Source organism: Diadema antillarum, unplaced genomic scaffold (assembly GCF_040938485.1).
Source record: "Diadema antillarum isolate AM-2024a unplaced genomic scaffold, OU_Dant_1.0 seq00000266_RagTag, whole genome shotgun sequence".
NCBI lineage: Eukaryota > Metazoa > Echinodermata > Echinoidea > Diadematoida > Diadematidae > Diadema > Diadema antillarum.
In genome coordinates this window covers 346,923-368,231 of record NW_027271303.1, presented here as the reverse complement: position 1 = coordinate 368,231, position 21,309 = coordinate 346,923, and the positions used below count along the sequence as shown (strand labels likewise).

Sequence of the window (21,309 nt, the reverse complement as noted above, 5' to 3'; positions counted from 1 at the left end):
GACAAATATACCACTAGCACTGTTGTTTTGCTTGTACAGCATACAGAAACAACACAAATTATAATCACTGTTATGAAGAGAACTGCAGCAGATATGGGCTAGGATTTCTTTATCTCTCCCCCCCCCAAAAAAAAAAAAAAAAAAAAAAAAAACTAGATATATCGCTACAGCTACTGATATGCCTCCGCCATAATGCATGGTTCTCCTATTAGGTCTATAGTACAATGTCTTGACAATGTGTGATGACAGTTTCACACAATTGGCAAAATATTAAAATGACAGGTTTGACACAAATGTGCTGAATGTTCACTTTCCTAGAACTAGGTTCAATTGGATGAATGATTAAAATGTCAGAGTGCAGGTATTTGGGGAACTGATGATTTTTACTTGACTTTTGACCCTTTTATAAGTTTATGCATTGAGTAATTTTCAAGGTATTGAGAAAAAGTATAATTTCAGTATCAAATGGGAAAATAGCATTATCTAAACCTGGCCTTTGACCTTTGACCTCACAGTTCCAAAGAGAATCACTGTTAGGCTGAACATGCATAAATATGTAAGTTTCATGATGATACCTTGAGTTACTTTCGAGATATGGAGGAAAAAGTGCAATTTAGCACTTTCACTTGACCTTTTACCTTTTGACCTTTGACCTTTTGGCAAGAAACTTCCTCAAAAATATATATGGGGTAATACATGCCATACATCAAGTTTTAAGAAAAAACCTTCCAGCATATTGCATTTTCAGGAAAGTAGTGACATTTTGAGGAGTTGACCTTGACCTTTGACCCCATGACCTTTGACCCATGACCCCCAACTTCCCTAGATAATCACTGCCCATCGGTACAAGCATATATACTATAAAGTTCCATGAAGATACCTTGAACCATTTGCGAGATATGGAGAAAAACATGAAATTTCAATTTTTTTTCACAAAATAACCTGCGACCTTTGACCTTTGACCCTGTGACCCTAAAATCCACACAAAGTATTATCCCCCAAGGATATACCCTCATACCAAGTTTGATATAAAACCACCACACGGTTCTTAAGATATCGACAAAAACAAAACGGGACGGACGGACGTACAGACGGACGTACAGACGGACGTACGGACGTACGGACGTACGGACGTACGGACGTACGGACGTACGTACGGACGGACGGACGGACGGACGGACGACCCGAAAACATAATGCCTCCGGCCACTTCGTTGCGGAGGCATAAAAAAAAATCCTCCCAGTAAGTCAGTATTGTGAATGATTCACATCAGCACTGCTTATCATACAGGCAGGTACACAGACTAGATACTTTGCAGTACCTGGCTTGTTCAGCTGCACCCAGGGCCAGTCTGGCTACTTATAGGTGACATTCTATTCACTTGGTGAGTGATGCATGCACATCTATCATTCAACAGATATTTTGTCTGGGTTAGTCTTTGTTCAAGGATGTGTGTTACAATACTTTTAAAATGCTTTGCGATCACATGGAGGTCTGGTGTGTTAAGACTAGCCAGTATTCTGTCTTGCAGCTTACAGCATTGCTGCCTATAAGCTTTAAAAATATCCAACGAATTGTAGCCAGTCTGTTTCTATGAGACTTGTCTGAGTGACATTTACACATAATGCTGACAACAGCACTGAACATGATTTCCAGTCATCACTTCATTCATTCCTTCATATGCTATATTCTTCTCAGTAAAAACATTTACTCTACCAGCCTCCTTGAATGTTCAAGGGGTTACCTGAGCTACTGCCTGCACAAGATATCCTCCACAATCTATCCGTATCATGACTGACAAAAATTTCAACAATTTGGCGCTAGCTCATACTTTGACCATCCAAAACTAGTATCCTCTTGGCGGTCTTCATCCACAAAACAAAATGTCATCCTGAATATATCACCTCTGTGCCATACTAGAGAAGCTCTGAGGCAGATGCTACCTCTCGACATCAGACATTCACACCTTGTGGCTAGCTGTCTATCTACTACATCTCACACAGACCCCAGTCAGTCATCTTTCTTCTCGAGGCTTCTCCTCATCAAGAAAAAAAAAAGAATTCAGCTTGATCGTGGCTCAGCGTCTGCCACACCCACCGCCGGTCTTCCTCTCAGCGCTGGACATCGGATCTTGGATCGCCGGCGTTGCTGCTGGCGGCCATCTTGCCCTTCATGACGGAGGCTAGTTTGGGGTCCCGCGGGAGGGAGCGGGTCCTGGTGAGGCTCTTTGGCTTGAGGGTGATGGGCATGGAGCTGTGCTGGACGGGCGCCGCCTTCTTCGCACTGCCGCTCCGCAGTTTGCGCATGCCCACGGTCAGGTCAGTGACCGTCGCGTCGTCCGCCGCGGAGCCCACTGGCGACTTCTGCTTCTGCAGGGCGTGGGCAGGCGGAGTGCTAGAGCTGCGACGGATGCCGGGCACCGTCTTTTTCGTCAGCGAGCTGCGCCGCCTGGCCAGTGGCATGGAGTTCGTCTTTGCATAATCTGAGGTGAGGTCTGGCGAGCTGGAATACTTGTTGTCCGATTCCTTCGCCGACTTCCGTGCGGCTGACCGCCGCTTTGCCGCCCTCTTCTGGGCGGGGCTGAGTATAACGTTGGGTCCGTTCTTGATGACCAGTCCGCTGGTCATTGGGGCAGAGTTGCTCTTCACTTTGCTATCCTTGCGGCCAAGATTGCGGTTGATGTTGTTATTGTTCGAGTTGGCATCCAGCGCATTTTGCGATACACCGTTGGGACTTGAATTGTTCTCGCTTGCTACCGAGCTGCTGTCCCTTGGATGACTGTCCCCCGCATTCTCGCTCCTACTCTCCGTGCTCCCCGATTCACTCTCTTGATCACCTTTCTCTGTGACCTGCACCGCGTCCTTGTCCACGTCATTGGGCAGCTCGCTTCTATGCCTGTGGGGATTCAAGAAGACGACCAGGACCGTGATATTGTCGTTCGAGCGGCTGTCTTTCGCCATGGAGACGAGCTTTGTGGCCACTCCGGAGAGGTCGCTGCCAGACTTGATGTAGTCCATGATGGTGCTGCAGGCGTCCTCCGGCGTCACGACATCCCAGAGGCCATCACAGGCGAGGATGATGCATTCCTCGGTGCCGTCAAGAGGTAGAATGGCAGTGTCTGCATCGCTGGAAACGTACGGCTTGTAGTCCGGATCACCTGTGGATATACAATAAATTGAGAGAAATAAATGAAAATTCATGGCATTTTCACATCATTGATGGCTGCTATTAAAATAGATTCCCTCATTAACCCACATTCAGATGTGACTTGTGATGAATAACAGTAACCCACGAATGTCCTGACATGTGGGAAAGCGTGTTCTACATTAAACTCTGGCTACTAACATTGTACTAGTTTGTACAGTTTTGAGATTACACACATAATTTACAGCACTTAAAAAAAAAAAAACAGTTTGGAGATGACAAGAGATTATGTCCTAAATTGATTGTTTAACCCTATTCTAACTGGGGGGGGGGGGGGGGGGGTCAAATTGACCCCCCCTCGACATTTCACACCACGATTCCGCAACGCGCAAAGATTTTGCCGCGTCGTTTCATGACTTTTTTCATTGAAGTCTCCCGCATATTTTGAGACCAAATTCGCGACGTCCGGGTACACCGTTCTGAAGTTACGCAATGTTTTGCGTATGCATGTCAACCCGAAAACAGCTCAAATTCATGATTTCGTGTGCAAATCCAATGCAAATTGTGTTTTTTTGTTTAATTCATATAAATTAGATTATTTCAACTTTTGAACATTAACATTAATCAATTCTAATGTAGATAAGCTTGAAATAGTGCCTGCAACAAATTTTGGCCAAAAAACAATAGAAAACAAAAGGTCGAAAAAACAATAAAATACATAAGAAATTAACAAAACAATAAAAAACAAAAGAAACTGATTTTGATTGCGCTATTTTTTTACAAGAAAATTGTTTGATGTGTCTTGAGGAACTCTGACACAAAAATTTAGCAATCCTTCATTCTTTATGAATATGAATATGATTTCATGCGTAAATTTGCATAATTAATTTATTAAAAAATATGAAATCAACATTTTTCTACTGTATGACCACGTAATCTTGTAGTTGACATCCGGCTCTATGTTCAGGCAAAATTTTGCAGCGATCGCACGATCAGCGGCTGAGATCTGAAGGGAGGGTCAAATTGACCCCCCCTCAGTAAAAACTTGGTCTCAAATAGCCCAGTTAGAATAGGGTTAAACTGATATAATTTCTTCCAGCTGTCACTTGAGAAAAGAATGATTAAACATCCACAATGTTAAATCAATGCAAGAAAAAGTTTTTGAAATACAAAGTATGTGTATTTACTGTTTTTTACTGGTGAAATGTTGGAACATACAATTTCAGACACATGAATAATTTCCACAAAATATGTCTAATTCTATTGTGAATTATTGATGGTTCACATAGAACATTTTCTTGAAGACTATTGGTGGAAGAGCAAAAATAATCCTTTAAGAGTTTATGAAGACAAAATAAACTATACACTTCTTCCTACAATGTAGCTTCATAATTTGTCTTTATACACTGTAGTCAGCAAAAACAAAAACAAAACAAAACAAAAACTGTGAAGAAAATATTGATTATCAAAATTTTGAATCTTGTAATTCTAATGGTTTACAGACAATTCACATCTGACTCGTCAACAACTTGAATGATTTGCACAGCACCTCAAGAGACAAGAATATAATTATGTAGTTTGACATAAAGACTGTATGCGATAAGCTCTTGCTTTGTATGTCTGTAAATCTACTTGTCTATTTCTCTTTGGTTATGTGACTGTATCAATAAGGATGAATATTAGCATAATGAAAGAAACTACCGACAAAATTCAATGAAATATGATCTAGCAACAGTTCTGCACTTGAAACAGAGAAACATTGATTAGAGGAGCATATAACAATGCATCACCCAAGCATTTCACATGACCGTGATTTACAAGCAGTTTTTGACAGCATGCCCCCGCCTCCTGCAGTGAAACGGTGTGAAAGATCAATGTCCGTTACCAGGAAAGCTATCTCATGTATCAGCTGTGCTCCCCTCTCATTAGGCCGAGCAAAGGTCAGTCTTCAAGGACGCTGGCCCTTGAACGGCCACGGCGGTCCAGCCAAGGGGCGCTGCACGACTTTGATGCACTGCCAAGTGAATGATAAACTGAACTCTCTCTCTCTCAAAGCCTGGCACTGCTGCAGCGAGGAGTGCGAAGGTTGGGATAACCATGGCAAAGACAAAAGAGTACCAGAGTGTGATGTCATCGCCATTCATCGCCATGGTAACTGGTTCTAAACAACCTCACCTGGCCCGAGCACTTATGCACGCACCTGGTTCCAACCAAGCTGTAACAAAAGACCTGGGCATCATTACTTTGGTACCCTAGACAACCTGACACAACTTCTTGCTACAAACGTACTTAAGGTGTAGTCCAGAAAGCGTGATGCACAGGTACTTGTCCATTCAGCGTGTTTGACAATTTTTGAGACAGAAAAATCTGCTCTTGCAAAGCCCTAACATTAACCAAAAATTCCCTACATTGATCGGAAGAGTGTGACCCAGTGGATTAGAGTTTAGGACCATACTAGTCTGCCTATAATGGTCTTGTAATTCAGCTCCATTCCACATCTGAATAGGCAGGCTTGAAAGGGGGGGGGGGGGGAGGGTAGTAGCGTAGCTGCAATGCCACATTGCATGTAGCTTGGTTCCCAGGGCCAGTATGGGAGAGTAAATGCAATCACACAGAATTCTATGTTTAGACATGACAATGAATATCAGGATCTCTTTTATTGATTATTGATTATTCATTTATTCATCTCTCCTTCTTTTTTCTTTTTTTTCTTTTTTTTTTTTTGGGGGGGGGGGGGGTGGGGTTTAAACTGAAAATAAAACAATAAGAATTGCAATGCCATACTCACTACCAGGAGTTGTGATGCATTCACAGAAAATTCTTGTCTACTCATGATAATGAATGTCTGGATCTGTTCAAGCAACATTCTCATGGTTATTGCAAAATCACAATAACTACTAGAACATTAAAAAAAAAATGAAAAAAAATCTTCACCGCCATGTATGAGACAGAGGCCACACTATGTACAATGAACAATTTACAACACTGTGCTGTACAAGTTAGCAGATACTGTCTTGTGCACTATTCCAAACAGTAATACTTTTCTTTACTTCTACGGCATTCGCACACTTGATAGCAAAGTGCGCAATGGCACTTTTGTTTTTCAGGGAAAGTCATGTGATATGGCAATCGACCAATTGAGTAACAAGAATCTTTTAAGGTGCTGTATGTTGGTACATGTATCTAACCACTGATCTCTATGGGAAGTATCTGGATATCTCATTGGCCAATCCCTCTGAAGCCACCGTGCCGCCATCTTGTTACACACATCACCGCCATCTTGTCACACACATCACCCATACATTTGTGTATGGAGCTCATCGACATCACATGATCTTGGTGACAGTCTCTGCTGGAAAATGCCTGCAAGTCCCTAAAATTGTGTGCTGGTAACATGACAGCGTGGCGGCTTCGCTTGTATGTACAGCATGAACGAACAAATGAGATATCCTGATAAGTCCCACTGAGATCTGTGCATTCGACTGACGGCCTTTAGTCCCAGAGACTCCAACTCTCCCGTTTTCGACGGGAGATCTCCCGCCGAAAGTCCATTTTTGCAAAATCTCCCGTTCTCCCGCTTGAAATTTGATTTCTCCCGCCCTGGCTCTGTGTATCCCGGTGGAAAGAATTTCTTACTTATTGCTATTGTATGCGGAAAAAATAGGCCTTAGATAGCACCAGAGAACATCTAAAACCCTAGGAACTTCGCGCTTCGCACACATTAACTTGGAGTCTCCCGGTTACTAGGAATTTCGGACGGGAGAATCTCCAGATCAGAAGGTGCTTGGGGTTGGAGTCTCTGTAGTCCTACCTATTGATCTTGAGACAGCCAAGCTGCCGTTGACACGCCATGCTCCGAACCACACCACGCAGCCTCCTAGCTCTTCTATCCTCTTTTTTTCATCCTGGGAACAAAGTAAGTGAGAGAGAAAAAAAAATGAGGTCGAATGTGCACACATACTGATAGGAAACATCATGCGGCACACAGAGTTAAATATAGTATTTAAAGGGAATGTACAGTACTGGTTGAGGTGGGGATTCATGTTTTGAACATTCCTAAGTGAAATAATGAAAAGCCTCTTATGAAATATGAAAGAGCATGTCATTTTAAGAAGGATTCAACGTTTATTTGATGAAAATTGGTTTTCAAATGGCTGAGATATCCAAAAAAGTGCTAATAATAAAAGGCGACATGCCACAACTTTAATATTAGGGTCTCTTCGTTTCACCTTGTTTTTGGATATCTCAGCCATTTCAAAACCGATTTTCTTTGAATAAACTTTTGATACCCCTTAGAACTGCATGCTCTTTGACATCTCATAGAGAGGTTTCTGAATATCTCGCAAAACATTAAAAGCTAAATCCTCACCTCGACTAGAACTGTACTCACCCTTTAAGCACCTACACAGTCCACTCTTGATTCATCATTGAATTTGTGCATTCAATCTGCATGACCCATTTCACAACAAGATCAACTTATCTCTAAATTGGAAATAAATCCACAAATGAGCCAGTAACAAAAATATTTTTAAACTTTACAATTGCCATTGTAATTAAAGGACAAGTTCACCTTCATAAACATAAAGATTGAGAGAATGCAACAATAATAGTAGAACACATCAGTGAAAGTTTGAGGAAAATTGGACAATCGATGCAAAAGTTATGAATTTTTAAAATTTTTGTGTTGGAACCGCTGGATGAGGAGACTACTACAGCTTGTGAGTCATATGCGTACAACAGTATAAAGAAAATGTAAAAGAAAATTCAACATATTTTCACTTTTTTCGCATAATAAAAGAGCACTTGACTTGCCTCTTTCTAAAGGCAGGGGGAATAATATTACCCATAACATTTGTCGGTAACGAGTCAGAGGAATGTGTACTTTTTTCAAAAGATGGAATTTTGTGAAATTCTCTTTATATTTTCCTTATATTGTTGTACGCATGTGACATCTAAGTTATTTATACACTGCAGTAGTCTTTTTTATCCAGCGGTTACTGCACAAAAACTTCAAAAATTCATAACTTTTGAACGGATTGTCTGATTTTCCTCAAACTTTCACTGATGTGTTCTACTAATATTGCTACATTCTCTCAATCCTTATGTTTATGAAGGTGAACTTGTCCTTTAAACTCATAATGACATCTATTGTAATGATTGCCCACGAAAGAGATTATGAATGTCACAGTTATGAAAACTTAATGAGGCTCTTGATGAAAGTGGAAATTGGCCCATTAAATATTCAATCACCTAAAGTATATTGCTAATAGGAAAACAGCTCATAGAGTTGTAAACAAACAAGGCAAAAGGAACAAATCCAACAAGAATAACCATCTCTTTCCACATGAGATACGTCATACAATTATAGCACATCAGTGAGGGTATTAGTTAGAATTACCCACACAAGGTAGCTTTGGAACAGTCTAACGTAGCAGATACGTTCCAACAAACAGAGTAGGTCATACAAGAAAAGAAGAGGAAAGATTTCCACATGCTACTTGGGCACACACCTCTCTGTCGGGTTTGTGAGGGTCCATGATGATGACCGCCTTCCCATCTCGCATCAGCACGGCCTGGGAGTCCCCCAGCCAAGCCAGGTGGACAGTGTCTGGTTCTACTACCACGGCCACACCCGTGGTTCCGCTCCGCAGCCCCTGCAACATTGGCGAGAAGCACCAAAAAATGCATGAGAGTGATGGTTATGCTCATGGTGAGATGCTATTAAGATGACTAAGCTTTAGACAGGTGAGCCAGAGTGACCAGGGAGAAATGGCAATAGAGTGTTGGATGAGAAGATACAATGGGAACCATGGTGATGGGCCACACCCGTGCCTGGAAGCGAGATTCATTTTGGCAGTGAGGTGATGACAAAGATGATGAGCCCACTTTCGGAAGCACAGTATTAAAAGCGATAAATGAAATCTCAACCTTTGCCGCCTATGAGTTCAGGTAAAGGCATCATATCAGAACTGTCAATAATTGCATCATAGGTGCTCTAGCTCTGCTGTTGTTGCTGAGAATAGACCATCAATGCAACTGACACATTAGAGTTTATCTTGAGGTTCTTTTCATGGGAAATATATCCCGAGCAAGATCTGCTCTAGATATACATCTAACAGAGTCAATGGCTTTAATTCATATAGAATCAGAGAAATTCTGAATAAAAAATAAGCACTCTTTGAAATATATCCATCACCTGATCAAAAGAAATTTTTAATGACTCATGTGACTCTGTATGATATGATATGATGACATTGAATGAGCAACACCTTCTGTATCATTAGCCTAATTTTACATTTTATATTGCTGATCTTCAGCCTTTTTTATGTCAGCTTATACTTAGGGCAAGTTTCCAATTGGGTTTATTTGTTTTTTGTGAAGCTGAGTTGATGCCAAGGCATTTTTATCTATAGTTGAGTTTTCTGTCGAAAAATTTCTGTATTTAAAGACCATATAATGTGAGGAGACAAGGTTGGCAAGATAGAATTGATTTTCTTCAGCTGCCTACCGGGGTACATTTGAAAACTATGACTGGCGCTATTCTGCTAGAATAGAATAATTACCAATCAGCACATACATGCATCAAAACGTAAGGGTACCATTCAACTCTAGTAGAGATTCTTTGGCTTTGTGTGCACTTACAATGTGCATAGAGATCAGAGATACAGCTATAACTTGTATGGGGGACGCAATATGTTAAGGAGATTCTCGAATATAAAGAGTCCGGTCAGCCTTCCTACAGCATGGTATCCAAGCTACCGTGTCTTTAATGTTATATTAATGATTACAGATTTGAAGATATGAAGCACTAAATAGACATCAAATTTGAAAATATGGACGAGAACAAGTATGACAAAGCTGTATTTGTAGAAATAAGAGAGGGAAAATTACTGTATTCTTGGAAAGATGTGCGAGAATTTTCTTTGTCGCAAGCTATGCTCTGTTTGTGTCTTTAGAAATGAGTGATAAAATACATCTTTAAGACACGAGAGAAAGAAGGAGAATGTGTCCTTGGAAATGAGTGAGAGAAAATGTCTCTTCAGAAACAAGTGATACATTTGTACAAAGTAATATGTCCAAATCATGGAAAGACAATTAACCCTTCCTACGCCAAGGACTATAGATCGATAGATAGATAGAGGTTTTCTGTGCAATCGGCATTCAAATGGTTAATTCAACTTAAACAAACAGGCTCTTTACTTCTCTGCTGGCTTTCTGGATAAAGGCCTCGTCGGTCTCATTGAAGGCTTTCTTCAAGGCGTTGGTGGGGCTCTCCGTGAAGTCTGGTTGGAAAATGGTGTGCAAGTGAAGATGTGCTGCCGCGTAGTACGACGCATCCACGCCACCATGGCCATCGTAGACTGCGTAGAAGGCACGTGGCTTGCCGTCAGGATTCTGATACGACAAAGCAGGCCAGACGAAACAAGTTATCGAAAGAAATTCATTCCAACACAAGGTCTGTTCTATTTCTCTTACTTGTACACTGTCAACAAATAATTGATATAAGATTTTCAGTGTCTTATAATTATGACTGAACATCTGCGTATAAGTGCTTGAGACTGAGACACAAATCTCTCTTCTACTGCTCCTACACAAGCTCATCATGGAAGTACATCACTTTTCAACGTGGGAAATGGTCACCATTTCTAGATACTTGAGGCATACAGTACAATTTTTCAGAGTGGGATGAAATATTAGGTACATGTAGCATTGGGTACCAGTGAAAGATGTACACTAATTGTTTTGCTAAATATTTGCACACTTGTACTTCAGCACAGTCTTCTTTTGACATTGATTTGTGTGGTAGATGGAGAAAATGATGAGGGCATTACACACTGATATAGTGTTGACGAATGACAAAGGGTGGTATCATCAGGCACACATACCTCCCAGCCAATTTTCTCAAATCTGTGTTAAATCTAAGGCCAGCATTCTTACTGCTGTTATTGTTGTTGTTGTTGTTTGTTTGCTTGTTAGTTTGATAGATTCTTGGAAATGATGCATCATCAGAAATTATCAGAAATCTTACACTCCGGAGAATCTGATAATACAGTATCAAAATCAGAAAATCAATGCCCTGTTTCTTTTAATACTAAGGAATTAGGTGTTCATGGCAGCTGCTCATGGGTTACACATTCCATGGGGTCATACAGATTGGCTATTTCACTCCCCTGCAAACACAGGCAGCATTGCGTGTATATATTTGGCATGTGATGTGTGGCTTGTCTTGATCAAACCACAGGAAGAAATTAATCATCCAACTCTGAGACCTGGCTTGCTTCACTCCAGTTCATCGACCCATCACTCGCATGCTGGAAATATTACAAGGGGGAGGGGACTTGAATGATTTCCGGAGGCAGGGGGCCCTGGTACTGTCAGAAGTGCCATCAGATTCAAGTAACAAATCCCTTTCACTATGCGGTTTCAGTCTCTGACCTTGTACATGTATGAAGATAAACCACATTTTCTAGGTAGTCAGTGATAGGCGTGTTTGTGTTTGTGTTTGTTGTATAGTACCGTTCTGTTACAAGGAATACGGCTATAATAAACAAAATTTGATACTGAAAGAAAACTGCCGGTACCCGAGGACTTCATCATAACAGAAGTTACATGTAAAATATGCATCACTGTTGCTAATGCATGCACAGCAAAATGATTGTTTCCCCCCCCCCCCCCCCACACATTTGGAATAATACTATCAATTGTGATACTTACCAGAAAGAAATATTAATACCCAAAGCAACAATCAAGGCAACAATAAGCTGGAAGTATACAAGTGAAAAGCGTGCACACCTTTCTCACTTGGCAATAGCAAAGATTTGTTCATAAATGGATGGGGAGGGGGGTGGCATCCAGAGCTCAAGTGTTGATCAATCAATACCAAAGTATTAAATGCAATGACTTTAAAATGGGTTCAAGAATGTAGTGCAACATACACTCGGGCATGTTTCACAATTGTAAATACCCTCGAGTGCACTATACGCCTCCACTAACGCACTCTATCCTGTGCATCATTTGTATATTAAAGAGAGGAAAAGTCTGTCACATACATTTTGTAACATTTTGATAAACATTTCCGGGGAGCAGGGTATGGGGCATCCTTCATTCTGCATGCATGACAAAATGTTTCCTCTCCCTAACAACATTAATCTGGTGGGCGGGGCTGTTTGACAGACGACATGTGAGGATTTTCTTTTCTTTTTCCCTGTGCAGTCACCTTCAATCTCGACTTGAACATGGAGGTGACGTCTTGCAGGACGACGTGCTTGTCTTCCATCTTCCGCCGCGTATTCCTGATGGCCTGTAGCGAGATCTGGTGAATCCCCGGGCTGGTCTCCACGGGCGGCATGCTCGCGTTCCACTCCTCGCATATCCTGTGCACCGTGCTGAAGACGAACCGGGCGAACCCGTTGGCCTCTACCACTGTGAGCCGGTGTGGGGTGGAGGGGGTGGAAGGGGGTGGGAGGGGGAGGAGAGGAGACAATCAGATGGAGAGTGAGGACATGAGAGGAATAATACCAAATTCATATCCCGTTTATATGTACATGTAAACGCCATATCCCATTCGTTCTGTATTTGAAAGTTAGTTTCATATGTGGAATAAAATTATGATTAATGACAAGAAAATCTCCCATTATTCATGTTTTTCTTTTATCACTATAAACCCAATTATCATCAATTTACAGTTGAGCATATATACCAGTAATTGATAAATATGAAAGACTTTTCTTAATCTTGCACCTATGTGAAAACTTTTTGTACCAAGTGCTCCAATAAGATATTTGTTGTCAATCCTGTAAAACCCTGACTTGCAAATATCTTGCATCACTTGATAACCTCTCTCACTTCTGCACAAATCAATTGAAAGTGCTTTTTCATTTAAAAAAATTTCCCAGCACACTCTATACACACAATTGCAGTCCACATTCGCTTCTGAACTGCTCTCACCTCTTATCTACTGTAATGTACAAAATGTACCTTTACTCGTCTAGTGTGATGAATTGTGACAACCTGGCTTCCTTGCAATATATCAAGACCACGCCGGATCAGCTGGCAGAAGTTCAAGTCATCAGATGTCTGATGTGATTTTCTCAATGACTTTCTCAGTGCCATCGGTATGTAGTAATCACCAATGTACAAATTCAATCAAGGCTCAGCTTCTTAAAGGTACATGTAAATCCGTGTATGGTACCATTCCTGTTTGTTTTGATTTATTTTTCCCCTTCCAAGTCTTCTGTATTTTAACTGAAGATGAGGCATGCTACCACAGTATAAAATCTTTGTTTTGTAGTATTTTTTCTTGAACACAATACGCGTTATTCTTATTTACCTTGCACTAAAGATGCAGTACATGGTGTACAATTGTGTTTACAAGCATTTACAATGTGATCAAAGTATGATTGCTGTGAAAAAAATGTCAAAATCAATCTTTCAAGCACTGTGTGTGTGAATTTATAAGCACGCAATTGAAGATAATTTCAAATAGAGTAGCTACAAGTACAACATTTTGTCCCTGATAAGACCTAATTCAGCTTAGGCACACACACACACACAAAATGTTTCAAAAGGAATTCTACATTTGTTTTTAGACAGACATACAAAGAAACTACAAAATCTTGTAAGTTATCCTGCTTTTCAATTCTTGTTTTTACCCTGGACATAACCTGGGTCTCCAAGTATATGACTTTTCCACAAATTTTAACATGTTCTACAATCTATAATCAGCAATGTTCAGGTGATGACAGTCCATTGTTTAAATGTTTACTATACAGTCAGAGTTGTTGCCCAGGTAAAATGATGGCAATAGTGACACAACACTGGGTGAAAGACAATAAGGCATGTTGTATTCATATGACTCATCAAGAACACTACACTACATGTACAAAGTATGCTTAGCCTCAGTCAAAGGCTCTCTAAGCTGCAGAAATTTTCAAGAGAAGCGAGAAGAAAGTTGTCACACATGGATGGAGTCAAGCCACAAGCGAGAGGCTAGCCGGAGTGATACGGCCTTCTGAGACCTCTCTGAATTTTGAACTTACTGTATGCGCTGTTAATTTCATGTACAGATATTTTCGTGAATGAGGGTAGGGGCAGTGTCAAATCAAATGCACATGTAGTTTGCATAAAATGACAGGTCTTGTGGTTATCATATTTAACCACATTCAATTCATGATCATGGAGCAACACCTCAATACAACCACATAATCTTCATGCAATTATACCGCATAGAATTCATGGCATCTGGAAAATACACACTCGTGTATTTCCGGAATTTATAATGAAATGCAGAAAACACTTTCAGTATTTAAACCAACGGCAGAAAATACAAATCCTGGAGTGTGCAGAAGTTTCATCGAATGATATAGGCCTATTGAGTGCCTCTAGCAATCAAACTTTTGCAGTTTTATATATTCTATCTGCAGCTCTTTGTGAAAGATTGTGAAAGACATGTACATGTACCTTGGAAAAAAATTACCGGTAAAACATTGAATGAGAAAACAAACAGTATCTTTTGTGACTATTTTCCTTCCACTTCGCAATACAAATTGTACAGTGAGAATGGACTCCTCAAGAGAGAAATTATGTATGTCGAAAGAACACACTAACACAATGGTAACAGACTTGTGAAATTGTGAGCAATTATGAATAATGGGATATGGGGGAAGAAATAGCCAGCGAGAGCTGGCATGTGATTGGTGCAGAGTTGAACTGTTGTGCAAAAACTTATCTCTTACAAGGTCAAAATACCAAGGGGAAAAACAAAACACAACCCTGACAACGTGTGCACTCATGAAACTCACAATAGGCAGGCTGAGAATAATTGCTTGTAAATATTTCATGGCCAACCCTCAAACAAAACCAAAACCAAAACCAAAACAGAACCTTGCTCTCGTCAAAATCAGGCACGATGCCTAATGTGCAATCTGACTGCACAGGATCATAATTACAGGCTGGTGCTTTTCTCTTTCTGCTTTGGTGCGACAGCACAGGTGGTTGCCATAGCAACAAAACACACACAAAACTTGAATAAACCTGAGAACAATTAGCAACCAGGGTCTGAATTATTACTGCTCCGTCAACAAGTCCACATTTATCTAATTACACAGTTACCCACAGTGTGCCACTTCCGTTTGAACTGCCTTGACTGGGAATGTGAGTCGAAAACAGATCACGTTTGGACCTTATTTTCCTCCAATTTGTAATTGCTATATTTTCATTCTCTCTAATTTAGTCCATCTTTGTCATGGATTTGTGCAAGTGCTTCTATCAAGTAAACAATGCCTGCTGAGATAATCAACTTTCTGAGCCCATTTTGCAATCAGGATTACTGCAATGTATAGTACACATTATTAGGGAGATTATTCAATGACCACTGCTTTATACCACCCATTCCCTTTAAAAAACGAATGCACTTTCACAAAATTATTTAGCAGTCAATTACATTGCAGCTTCAGTTCAAGCGTGGAACCGCAGAATCACGTATGGAGCAGCTAATTAATGCATTCATCATCATTTAGGTGCAATTCTACTGAATGTGAAATACGCTCCTGGAGATTGAACATACATACACAGTACATGCGCACCGTAATGCATTGCATACCCACTCAGGTGGCAATCACATTTAGGTCTTTGAAAATGCAAAACACAAACATACATTTGTACCTGGGCAAATCTAATGATCTACACAGGGAATCTTCTTGTACGTTTCCATGTGAACGGCACAATCTTCTTGGCACTGTAGTCACGTCTCACATAATATTTTGCATTTTCAGTATTGCTCGGAATGAAACTTACATTTTCCTTCCTCGTCTCTCTCATCCTCGTAGCTGGAGATGTCTGATGCAAGGACAGCTTCCACCGTTGCCTTGGCGATGGCGGCAGCATAAAGTGGAGGACAGTGGCTGTACATAAACAGAGCAAAAACATTACAGGCTTTAATAGATACCACAGCAACCTGGAAATGGTAATAATTTTTTTATATTTATCCAACACTGTCCTTGGTCTTTTTCTTCTCTGCTTTCATTTCATCACCAAATTGGATTGGACGATATTTATATAAAATGTGTAAATGCATTTACCAATCATGTATGTAATTATCTCAGTCTCCACTACCCCCATAACAACACACACAAACACATGCACACTTACACACTAACACAAACAAACATTCAAACAAACAAATATCATTACAAAATAAAAAAGAAGCTAAAATATTTTCATGTCAAACAAATGTGATTGACCAGGAGCTGTAAAGGAAAAGTTAGTATGTTTGGTGCTGAAATAAAGGTACTCTGTATCATGACCTGTATCATCACAATTCTTTGAGGAAACCAGACAATGAAATTATTAAACAGCCTTTTAAAGGCTGATTGGTGAGATAAGAATTGCAACGATGCAATTAAATTCAATCACACTCAGGCATCTGAGGATACGTCTCTCCTGTTTCATGGCTACCATCCACATCTTGTTTGCCATAATATATAGCATTTGTCGGTTTTTCTTTCGAGCACTACTGTATACGCTATAATTTTCGCGTACATAAATTTTCGCGAATTGCCGCTGTCACACATTTTCGCGAGTGGTTAAATTCGCGATTGGGGGACCAGAGAAAATATGAAGTGGCAAAGAAAGTGTGAATTTTCAACTTACTAGCAAATAAGAATGGTACTAGTTATACACTGCATGAAAAAAAACTTACCAAACTCTGCGAACTAGTAAGTTAGAATTCAACATTTTTGAAGTGGTTAAGTCCATCGCGCTAGATTTCTGACGAGTGGTCCCCTTGCAATAATGGATTGGCTCTCTACAGTATTCGTAAGTAGACGTGGACGTGCGTAAACAAGCTTAGCCAGTATGGTCTGTTCGGTAAGCCGTGACATGGTATACTAGTACTGAAATGTTCGTATCATCAGGGCAAGGGATTCATTTTGGAAGGTAATATTTTCGCGTGTTGTTAATTTCGCGAATAGCTCCCGACTCGCGAAATTCGTGAAAATAAAACCCACGCGAAATATATAGCGTATACAGTATTTATAGATTTCATTCCATGCTTCTTCAGGGTGCTGCATATTAACCATCCTGGACACTTCACAAGACAGTAAAAGGGCACATTTCAGAGAAACAAATTGGCTGCTGTTTCAACGAGACAATCTTGAGCTGCCATTCAAAGCTGCATTTGATGACTATCACAACCTCGGGTATCCTCATACCCTGTGCTACATGGCGTGTGTATCACCCCTAAATGTAATATAACACTAAATGTAATATCGACCCTAAATGTAATAACAACCCTAAATGTAATACATTTTAACGCTCAATGTCATAATCAAGTCAACCCTAAATGTAATAACAACCCTAAATGTAATATATGTCAACCCTAAATATAATATCGACCCTAAATGTAATACTTTTTAACCCTAGATGTAATATCGACCCTAAATGTAATACATCTTAATGCTAAATGTAATATCGACCCTAAATGTAATACATCTTAACGCTAAATGTAATATCGACCCTAAATGTAATACATCTTAACGCTAAATGTAATAACAACCCTAAAAGTAATACATCTCAACGCTAAATGTAATATCGACCCTATTCAAATGTAATACATCTTAACACTAAATGAAATAACAACCCTAAATGTAATACATTTTAACGCTAAATGTAATAACAATCCTACATGTAATTCATGTCAACCCTATCAAATGTAATACATTTTAACGCTTAATGTAATTACGACCATGTATTTAATACACCTCATTAAAGGGAGTGTAACCAATGCAAAATATCGGGTAAAAGGGGAAGGAAAAAAAAGCCGTTGGCTCCAATTTTTCACTTTCATCCCAAGAATGTTTTGTTTGTTTGTTTGTTTGTTTTTTGTGTTTTTTTCCCCTGTGAATTAGCATCAGTCAAGTTTGAGCTCATTCTAATATACATACGCATTGTATAACATCCCGACTGAGTAGTACACTACAACTACAGTACAAATGTATGTATGTAATATAAAAAGGGAGATTTTGTTCATTTCTCTTTACCATCACACTATGTCATGCATCAAGCTTCCTGGCATCATCCCATAATACTTCCTACCCTACTAAAAAAAAATAATAACAAGAATAATTCTTTTCACGATACTGACTCAACAATACAATATATCACACTATGGCCTGAAATCAATCTTTAACTACCTGTATAGTATGACATGAGCTGCCATAATACCTAACAAAGAGCTCTTTTGGTTTTGTTTGGCTTGGTCTAGTTTCTATCTTTTCTATCTGTAGTTGTCTTGCTTGTTGTCTGTGGTAACAATAAGGGTCCCTAGGATGATTTTGCGCTCAGGCCAACCTTTAACGCCGTAATATCTGGCAAGGTACCTCCCTCATTTCATACTACTAGGTCATCACTGGTAGTGACAGACACAACAAACACACAAACCCCCTGTCTACATAGTCCCCATTCTCAGCCTCAAATCATCGTACTAGATGGTGTACTTTGGTGACATAAATGTCTGTCATATGTGCATCACACCTCTCTTAAAGTGCAGGGTAATGAAAACTTGGCATACAGATGCTGGGTAAAACCCATCCCGTGAAGAAAACAGAAGTTTGTGAAAATGTGCTACATGAAATTGAATGCCTAGAGATATAAAAACCTCTATCGCAACTTTCCAGGCATCTGCTTTCCTACCTATTAGAAGCATGCAACCCCCTTGTTATATTTTATCTCCTCTTTTAAAGGGATGGTACAGTATTGGTAGAGATGAGAATTGGGCCATTAACTTTTTGCGAGATACCATGAAAACACTTATGATATAGTACAGAGCATACCATTTTAATAAGAGGAATTCAAAGTTTATTTGATGAAAATGGGGTTTGGAATGACTGAAACATCCAAAAACAAAGTAAAACAAAGCGATCGTAATAAAGTGTGGGTCCCACACTTTATTAGAATCACTGGTTTTTTTTTTGATATCTCAGCCATTTCAAAACCAATTTACATCAAATAAACATTGAATTCCTCATAGAATTACATGCTCTTTCATACTTCATAAGAGGTTTCTCATTATCTCACCTGAAAATGTTAGAAACTTGAAATTAGGTCTCAAGCAAAACTATACGATCCCTTTAAACCAGGAGCAGTTAATTTTTTACTTGCACCAATCACTCTTTACTGTACATACATTGTACAGTTGTACTTCATCATCTATTGTCAGCTGTAATGACCACACATCCGACCAAATCCCAGCATAGCATGCAGAGTGAGCTGCAACAGGGATTAATTCTTCACGGTTCAAGTACATGTACTCTAGAAGCTTAATGCACTCTTACTAGTCATTTTCCATTTTTACTCCCACAGAATTCACACGTCTATATCTCATTTTCTGTTTCCTAGCATACATAAGACACTTTCAAACTCCTATCATTCACCCTTTGGTCTGACGGTAAAATTATGGAGCACAACATGTATTACAGTGAGTAGATCTTCTAGGCTTATGTGGTATGACTTCATCCCACCCACACATTACAACCGTCTACTCAATTAGCTTACCTGTACCACAAGACTCGAGACACTTCCCTGAAGTGGCAGATGCTACCTACATGACAGATTTTAGAACTGAGTAATCGGCTTGTGTGATTAATTATTGCATTGACGGTTTAAAGGGAGGTACTCTCTAAAGTAAGTGCTCTCACTTTTTCTTTGTAAGAGTATTCTAATATCAGGTTATCAAAGTTTACTGTAGAATATTTTTTGGGGAAATATAGACACAAACTTGACCATGGTTCAGCAGTAGACACTGAAAATATTTTTGTGAGTACAGTATACACCATATATATTTGGCAAGGTTTTCATTTTCGCAAATTTTGTGAGTTCGGTGACATTCGCGAATTTAATAATGCTAAAAAATATTAAGTCTGACCTGGATATGAATGCGACTTGTATGCAATATAATTCTCCATTCACAAATGTGCTCCCATGATGGTGAATTTAACCCCTCGCAAAATTGTCAAGAAGTCCCGATTCGCGAAAAACTTAGACTCGCTAAATAAATGGCAGTATACAGTTACTCCTTGCAGTGCATGAAATGTAATATCCCTTGCAGAGCTGTATACAAAAAAAAAGTTGCCCTGCAAATAAAAGACCCTTGATGCAATTATGTGTTTACACTGTACAAGTATGGTACAAGCATGCTCGTGTGAGAGTAGTGGGAAGGGGGTGTATCTTAAAGCTATCCCACTGACGAGCAACTGACTCTAGCCTAATGCCGCCAGCCTAATGCCGTCACGGTCGGCTGCTTCTTGCACTGGTTCTATTGATCCATCGCCTGTAATGAATCCCTGGTAAAAGTGCTCCTTATGTTTACCCCCCTTGTTGAGATAATCTTCCAGGGTAGACGTTTGCACACATGTACATGTACACTATAACATATCTTGCGATCACCGTGCCCTTAGCAAGGCAGCTTTGATCTTCTTTGTATGGCACGGTTGTGATGTAATACGGGCTTTCACTCTCTTGTTGAAGGAATGGCTTCGTGACTATTTTTGGTTGCCCCTCTGCATTTTTTTTCTTCCCCACCAGAAGTGGTGACAAATTCCTCTCCCAGGTAAAGTAACTGCAGCAGACTAGACCATGGGCTTTCAAAACTAACTTACCCCAGGTGGGGGCACTCTAGGATTTTAGAGGGTATGTCATTGCCACAAGTTGTACCCATACTCTTTACATGTATAAAGCCGTGGTTCTATTAAAGTGAGTTAAACTGTACAAAGCATTCTACCATGACGTTGCAGAACCAATGTGCCATATCTTCTATTAAATCACAGTTAGGATATGATATATTACAGCTGCTGCTGCCAATTTGCAACTTACATGGACTTCGAGTGACTGTGAAGCATTAAAGTCACTTGCTTTAGGGTTCAACAAAGACAAACATTAACGCCACAAGATATAATGTTATGATGCCCTGACAGTCACATTTAACATCTTCTTGTAAACTCAGCAGGTGCAATATCTACAAATGTACTTCATGTCAACTGGATATATTCCCTGGTAAACATACATGTATGACCCCTTTTTAAAAGATGCATTACAACAAAAAATAACACACTATAACCCTATCTTCCTTTCTGTATGAAAAAAAAAAGAAAGTGGTAAAAGGTTCATGTA

The 21,309-nt window shown here is 39.8% G+C and overlaps 1 protein-coding gene across 1 annotated transcript in view; it reads right to left on the bottom strand.

The window, feature by feature from the left end:
- Nucleotides 1–1,376: 1,376 nt before the first annotated feature.
- The window catches only part of LOC139729829 (protein phosphatase 1F-like), a 32,098-nt gene continuing 12,165 nt past the window's right edge, over nt 1,377–21,309 (bottom strand). The window contains exons 2-7 of the mRNA XM_071640755.1: nt 15,940–16,046; nt 12,362–12,567; nt 10,345–10,539; nt 8,655–8,798; nt 6,956–7,049; nt 1,377–3,157 (exon numbers count right to left, since the gene is read on the bottom strand). Coding sequence (XP_071496856.1) covers nt 2,112–3,157; nt 6,956–7,049; nt 8,655–8,798; nt 10,345–10,539; nt 12,362–12,567; nt 15,940–16,046 — 1,792 coding nt within the window. The 3' untranslated portion in view covers nt 1,377–2,111. The remainder of the gene's footprint in view (nt 3,158–6,955; nt 7,050–8,654; nt 8,799–10,344; nt 10,540–12,361; nt 12,568–15,939; nt 16,047–21,309) is intronic.